The 7578-nt window shown below is 55.3% G+C and overlaps 1 protein-coding gene across 1 annotated transcript; it reads left to right on the plus strand.

Annotated features, from left to right (window-relative positions):
* The first annotated feature begins 4691 nt into the window (after window positions 1-4691).
* On the plus strand, window positions 4692-7315 carry ZBTB12 (zinc finger and BTB domain containing 12). The gene is made up of 2 exons (XM_045573205.1): window positions 4692-4871; window positions 5347-7315. Exon 2 carries the CDS (start codon window positions 5366-5368, stop codon window positions 6746-6748), a length of 1383 nt encoding a protein of 460 aa, XP_045429161.1. The 5' UTR covers window positions 4692-4871; window positions 5347-5365; the 3' UTR covers window positions 6749-7315.
* Window positions 7316-7578: the final 263 nt, after the last annotated feature.

The following is a 7578-nucleotide window of genomic DNA, read 5'->3' on the forward strand; positions in this document are numbered from 1 at the left end:
CCTATAAACCTTCTAAAATATTTATATTTATTAATTTTTATTTGATAAGGTTTTCCATGCAATTTCAAGTTTATTAAATCTGTTTTAAATCATTTAAGAAGAGAATAAATTTCTCCGGGCCCTTGGAGCTTTCCAAGAATCATCTCTGTTAAGGCCTTGAAATTTTAACATGGAAAAAACCATCAAACAAATATCTATATCCATATATGATTTAAATATTATAATACCTTTTATTATTATCTTAAGATATCAATTAAATTTAGAGTAGTTTTTGCATAGAAAATATTTGGTTGAGATCACAGAATTAATCCTCTTTTTTTTAATTAGACCAATAATAAGCAACTTATTTTTAATTCCTAATTATTAGAGAAAACACTTTTTATTTTCTCAAAAACAAGTTATACTTTAGGTATTTTAATTACAACTATATAATGTCTCCCAATTTAATTTGCACTTTGAACTTTTAAAGATGGCAAATCAAATATATATTGCATGTCCTAAATTAATGACACTTTACATTTCTAAGAAAAATACAAGACATAATCAATTAAGAGCTTCAATTCTGTCCTCTAGATTTTTTATGAGGCAAATTTAAACTTTACTTTTTTATTTTTATAATTAAGCAAACTTCCACAAAAATTTTGCCACAGGAATTTGGAGGAAGTTTGTAGCCATTCAAATGTAAGTTACCACATTCCTTAGCTTACTGAGAGAGTGGTCTTCCTTATTGGATTGCCTTGTGTCTCTTTCCTTCCCCCACATCAAGCTTACTTTGGGAGAAGTTTCAACAGATCTAGCCACACATTTTTTCATGCTTAATAGATAAAGACAGATCTCAAAAAATTTTTTCTTTCTCTTTTGCTTTCTGAAGTAATAACTATCACCCAATTTGGCCAAGATAACACCTAGTTTGCAGGTTCTTTTATAACTTTTAAACAAAGCATTAAGTAATCTCATTGCAGAAGAGCAGATAGCTTTGCCCTCTCCTGCCACCTTTGAATTTCTCCGCACCAGAGGCGGTTTCAGCAGTGGAGTCTCATTTCTTATTACAGATTTTAAATTCCAAATACAAACTAAGATTTTAATTTGAACAAGAAACCACATTCTTTAAGTTTACAAACCAAAACTCTATAATAAAGTTTACTTTAAATTTATAACCTAATTCTTCCCCATTAGCCTGGCTTAAAAAAGACGTTCCCACCCTACTTAGAGTTTGAGACTCTGTAGCTGGACGTGGGCTTTGAGTGCAATGAAATTCCCTCACCTTTTTTCTGGTGAATCTTCCACACCTTTTCTCGGTGTATTTTTCCTCCTTCGCTCTAGGCGAAAAATACCTTCTCCTCCAGAAGCCCCACGTTGGGCGCCAGATATAGGACTCTCTTTTACGGCCCGCGTAGAAAGAGTTCCAATTCAGGGTTCAGCTTCTGGAGAAGGGCCGCACACAAATGAAAAGAGACTTGAAGAAATTCAATTTGGCGATTTGGGGGGCCAGGCGGTAGTCCAACTCTAGTGGGAGAACTACAACTGCTCTGGCCCTGCCATCCCCTTTTATTGAGGCTTAGCCCTTAGGCAGGAAATAACAGCTGCTTCAAACTAACATAATCTCAACTAAAGGTTGAGCAATTAAGGTTGTTGACCAGCCTTCCTGGCTTCCTGTCAACATCTCTTTCTCAGTAAAACTGATTTGGTTTCCAGCAACCTTCGAGATGCCCACCAGCCCATCACGAGTGAGTATGCAAATCAACCCAACAAAGATGGTGGGTTCATTTACATACACAGACCCCAAGTGGCTGGGACTGAACGGGACACTTAACTCTCCATCGCTGCCGCTCCGGCCTCTGGGCAGCGGGGGAAGGCGGAAAGGCAGCCTGGCCAGAGCGAAGGCAGTGCTGGCAGCCAGGGGAAGGAAGGCCATTCTGCACGAATCTTTGTGCAGTGGGCTTCTACTTGTTTCCATATAAAACTGTGACATGGTGGGTGCGCACTGAAGACTCAACTCCACCCGCCCCCGAGGATCACCTGTCTACACTCTACTGAGATTGGGCCACCTATCCCCTTACCCACCCAGGAAAAAGAAGTAGCCAGGAGGGACAAGATACAAAACCTTATAAACTTAAATTCTTACCTTGACAGGTTTTCTTATTTCTGCTCTCACTGGACTGTGAATTATTCTTCTCTTTTTAAAAAAGATTTTAAATTGATTTTTTGGAGAAGGGGAGGAGAGAGAGAGAGAGAGAGAGAGAGAGAGAGAGAGAGAGAGAGAGGGACATTGATGTGAATGGAACATCAATCGGCTGCCTCCTGCACACCCGCTCCTGGGGATGGTGCCCACAGCCCGTGCAGGCGCTCTGACCAGGATCAGCTGAGCCACCGGCCAGGGCTGAACCAGTCCTTGAGAAGGTTGGCAGTGAGGAAAAGAAGAGATGAAATAGGAAAACATCATTTTTAGTTAAAGTTCTTTTGAAAAATTTGTAGACTCCCAGTTAGGCAAATGAGAAGGGACCCATCACTGACAGCACTCACCCCCGGGCCAGGCTTAAACCCCACCTCGGCCCCGGAAGGAATCGGGGCTCCGGTTCAAAGATAAAGATTCTGAGAACTAATAACTCCCGGGCCCTCTCAGAGGAAGCAGTCAAATGTGACTGAGCCAAAGTCTTCCTCCAGCCCACACTGCCTGCCTACAAAGATTTCCACACAGGGCTTTTAGAATAGAGAGAACTGGGTGGAGGCACACAAGCCGGAGAATTTAAAAGGGAAAGGCACAGAATCAAGGCACCAGCCAAACACTGCTCTTCCTTAGAGTTCAGGAGTTCAGTTTAAGTGAGGAACAAACCTTTTGTGGGTGGATGCTGGCTGAGCTGAAGAGGAATGACTTCAACAGTCAATCATTCATTGCATGACCTTTATTTGCAAAACACAACCCATGACATAATTCTGGCAATCAGGATGTTTACTTGGGGAGACCAGACTGTGAATACATCAAGCAGTTTCATCAAAATTGATATGGAAGGCCTGGCTGGTGTGGCTCAGTGGTTGAGCACCCAGTTAGATTTCCAGTCAGCACACATGCCTGAGTTGCCAGCTCCATCTCCAGGAGGGGGCGCACCTGAGGCAATTGATCAATGGTTTTTCTCCCATCATTGATGTTTCTGTCCCTCTGTCTCCTTTTCTCCTCCTCTCTGAAATCAATAAAAAGTATTTTAACTGATGTGTAAGGAAAATGCTCTAGTGTCCTGGAATATGTAGTAAATCCAATTGGCAGGAAACGGGCTTCCGCGCCTGGACTTGGATGGGAGGGGAAGTGGGGGGATGAGAGCTGGGGAGGGCCCTTCTTCCAGGTGCTACGAAAAGCCGAAAAGCCGAAAAGCCGTGGCGGGAGGCCTGGGGTGGGAGTGAAGGGAAGGGAAGGCAGCGGTGGAGAGTTAAGGTTGGTCTTGCTTAGGGCCGAGAAGCTCTGGCCGTGTCAATTTGGTGTACGGCTGCCATGGGGAAGATGAGAGATCGTAGAATCTCACTAACATATTTAACCGCATAATTAGAAGTAGACATTAGGGCTACTTGTGTAGTGGGGTGCAGTGGACGGGGGAGGGCATCCCCAGTTCAAGGGGAAGGCTGGAGGGCCATTGCCTGGGCTCAGCTATAAGAATGGGGAGCCTTGATGAAACCGGTTTGGCTCAGTGAATAGAGCGTCAGCTTGCAGATTGAAGGGTCCCGGTTAGATTCCAGTCAAGGGCATGTACCATGGTTGCGGGCACATCCCCAGTGTGGGGTGTGCAGGAGGCAGCTGGTCGATGTTCTCTCTCATCAATATTTCTAACTCTGTATCTCTCTAACTCTCCCTTCCTCTCAGTAAAAAAAAAAAAAAAAAATCAATAAAATATATATTTTTTTAAATGGGGAGCCTTGGCCCGTTTGGCTCAGTGGGTAGAGCGCGGGCCTGCAGACCGAAGGGTCCGGGAAGGGTCCTGGTCAGGCACAGGCCCCGCTGCCAGCTCCATCCCCAGCGGGGCGTGTGCGAGAGGCAGCCGATCAGTGATTCTCTCTCATTGTTGGTGTTTCTCTCTCTGCCTCTCCCTTCCTCTCTGAAATCAATAAATATATATATTTTTAATGGAGAGGAGGGAGGATGGTGGGTTTTGCACGTGGGATGGGGACGCTGAGGGCACCGGGCTGCCTGGCCTGCAGGGCGGGCGGCTTCCCGCTGCAGGAGCTGGGGGTGTGGACGCGCGCCCACCCCATCCGCAGGGGACGATGGCGTGGCCACGGCCCCCGGCGCGGAGAGGGCCTGCGGCCGCGGCTCCCCCTCGCCGCCGGGCACGGCTGGGCCCGGGGGCCCCGCCCCGGCAGCAGGTGGCTGCGCCGGCGGGAGACGGCGGGACGGGCGGCGGCGGGGACGCGCACTGGGCGGCGGCGGGCGCGGGCGCGGGCGCGGCGGGCGGGGCGGCGGCGGGCGCACGCGCAGACCGGCCCTCGCGCCCGGGGGCACCGAGCAGGGGGAGCGGGCCGAGGGGCGGAGCGTATTTCCGCTCTGGCGGACAAATAATGCCGGCCAAAGGGGAGGCCGGGCCCTGCGGCCCTTTAACCGTGTGGGGGGGCTGGTGCTGAGCGGGGGGTCGGGAAGGGGGACTCCTGCTCCTTTAATTCCCTCCCCTCCTCCTCCCAGAGTTCTCGCCGCGGCCGCCGCGCGCGGAGCCCGAGCCCTCGGCACGAGCCGCCCCCGCCCCTCCGCCGCCGCCCACGCGGAACCGGTCCGCGCGCCCCGTGCACCCGCGCCTGCGCGCTGCCCGGCCCGGCCCAAGCGTGGGGGCGCCGGCGGCCCCGGGGGGTGGGGAAGGAGGGGGGCAAAAACACAGCCCGCGGACCAGGGCCAGGTGAGAGGGCGTGCACTCCGGGCCTGGGGCCGGCGGGCTGCACGGAGCTCCGAGGGGGTGGGGGCGTGCACCGTGCGTGCGGGCGGTGGGGGGGCGTGAAGGCGCGTGCGGACGTGCAGAGTGCGGGCGGAGGAGGCGGCGGCGAGCAAAGGGGGCGGGGTGAGGAGGTCCTGCACCCCGGGCTCCGGAGCCCCAGCCTCAGGCCTCCGCTCCCGTTTCCGTGGGCACGCGGGCTCGCCTGGTCCTCGCGGGCTGGCGCTGGGACTGGGGGTGTGGACGCCGCTGCCCCGCCCCCGGGAGCCACGCCTCCCTCTCCCGGGAGGGCCAGCGCCCCCCCCCCCCCGCTGGGGAAACTGAGGCCTGGAGACTGGGAGATGTGATGCTGGGGGGCCGAGCAAGCTGGGGACGAGGGGCCCGGAGCCTTGCCTGCGGAGAGCCGGAGACCTTTGTCTCTGACCCGTTTCCTTCCAACCAGGGTTGCCCACCCCGCCACAATGGCCTCTGGGGTGGAAGTCCTGCGCTTCCAGCTGCCGGGCCACGAGGCTGCCACGCTGCGGAACATGAACCAGCTCCGCGCCGAGGAGCGGTTCTGCGACGTGACCATTGTGGCCGACAGCCTCAAGTTCCGCGGCCACAAGGTCATCCTGGCCGCCTGCTCCCCCTTCCTGCGGGACCAGTTCCTGCTGAACCCCAGCTCCGAGCTGCAGGTCTCGCTTATGCACAGCGCGCGCATCGTGGCCGACCTGCTGCTGTCCTGCTACACGGGCGCCCTGGAGTTCGCCGTGCGGGACATCGTCAACTACCTGACGGCCGCCTCCTACCTGCAGATGGAGCACGTGGTGGAGAAGTGCCGCAACGCCCTCAGCCAGTTTATCGAGCCCAAAATAGGCCTCAAAGAGGATGGGGTCGGCGACGCCAGCCTTGTGAGCGGTGTCAGTGCCACCAAGTCCCTCCTCCCTCCTGCCAGGACCCCGAAGCCAGCCCCCAAGCCCCCGCCCCCGCCCCCGCTGCCCCCGCCCCTCCTCCGGCCTGTGAAGCTGGAGTTCCCGCTGGATGAGGACTTGGAGCTGAAGGCCGAGGACGAGGAGGAGGACGAGGACGAGGACGTGTCTGACATCTGCATCGTCAAGGTGGAGTCTGCCCTGGAGGTGGCGCACCGCCTCAAGCCTCCCGGGGGCCTGGGCGGAGGCCTGGGCCTGGCGGGCTCGGTGGGCAGCCACCTGGGGGAGCTGGCCCCGAGCAGCGTGCCCCCCAGCGCCCTGGCCCCGCCGCAGGGCGTGGTGAAGGCTTGCTACAGCCTGTCGGAGGATGCGGAAGGGGAGGGCCTGCTGCTGATCCCCGGCGGCCGGGCCAGCGTGGGGGCCGCCTCGGGCCTAGTGGAGGCTGCGGCGGCGGCCATGGCCGCCCGGGGCGCCGGGGGCGGCCTGGGGGCGGGGGGCGGCCGGGGGCCCCTGCCCGGGGGCTTCGGCGGCGGCGGCGGCTCCCTGAAGAACATCAAGTGCACCAAGTGCCCGGAGGCCTTCCAGGGCGTGGAGAAGCTGGTCTTCCACATGCGAGCGCAGCACTTCATCTTCATGTGCCCGCGCTGCGGCAAGCAGTTCAACCACAGCAGCAACCTCAACCGCCACATGAACGTGCACCGCGGCGTCAAGTCGCACTCGTGCGGCATCTGCGGCAAGTGCTTCACGCAGAAGTCCACGCTGCACGACCACCTCAACCTGCACTCCGGGGCCCGGCCCTACCGCTGCTCCTACTGCGACGTGCGCTTCGCCCACAAGCCGGCCATCCGCCGGCACCTCAAGGAGCAGCACGGCAAGACCACGGCCGAGAACGTGCTGGAGGCCAACGTGGCCGAGATCAACGTCCTCATCCGCTAGCGCAGCCCGGCTCTGGGCCGCGGGCGGGGGCCCTGGCCCGGGAGAACTGGGCGAGGACCCGCAGGGACGGCGGGGAGCCGGAGCAGACACACTCAACCTGAGGGGGGGCCACGACTGCGTGGACAGAGCCCGCCTCCAGAACGGGGGAGGGCGAGGGTGGTTCTTGAGAAGGCCGAGGAGTGCGGCCCCCAGAGCGGACTCCTCTTCGAGGTGCATGGGTCTGTGGAGGGGGGACGGGCCCTCCGGAATGAGAGGCAAAGGGGCTGGAAACGTGTTTTTCCTGGCCAAGCTGCCCAGGGAGAGGGCTGCCATTTCTTGAGGCAGGGTGGGTGGGAACGGGAGGGTATTTGGACAGGATTCCATACATGCTCCTGCTTAGAATAGATTCTTGGGAGAGGGCCTGGTAGGGGGAAGGATTATTGAACCCCAGAAAAGGAAGGGGGACTTGCATGCTGGGGGATGGGACTGTGGGTACAAGGCTCACCAAAATTCTAGGAAGAACAAGGTGGCAGGTAAGAGAAATGGGGATGAGCGTCCTGGGTAGTATCGGGAAGTGGGCACCATAGCCAGAACGGGAATAAGGGGGTGGGGAGAGGGCACTTAGATGACAGGACACAGAAGAGCTGGTTAGGGGGAGGGAGAGGAGTAGAGACTTATACAGTATTTTTTAAAAAACACGTATTTTTTAGGATTTTTTTCTGAAGTTTGGGGTTTTAGGTTTTTTTTGCTTTTGTTTTCCACAAAATAAAAAAAAAAAAAAACTTTTTTTTTTTTTTTCTTTTTACTCTGTCTGGCATCTGCTTGTAAATGACCGTCCCGCCCTAAGCAGC

This window comes from Pipistrellus kuhlii, unplaced genomic scaffold (genome assembly GCF_014108245.1).
Source record: "Pipistrellus kuhlii isolate mPipKuh1 unplaced genomic scaffold, mPipKuh1.p scaffold_m20_p_5, whole genome shotgun sequence".
Taxonomy (NCBI): domain Eukaryota; kingdom Metazoa; phylum Chordata; class Mammalia; order Chiroptera; family Vespertilionidae; genus Pipistrellus; species Pipistrellus kuhlii.

What these genes read in the sequence shown, in the direction of transcription:
- ZBTB12 (XM_045573205.1), top strand. Translation starts at nt 5,366, where the DNA reads ATGGCCTCTGGGGTGGAAGTCCTGCGCTTCCAGCTGCCGGGCCACGAG.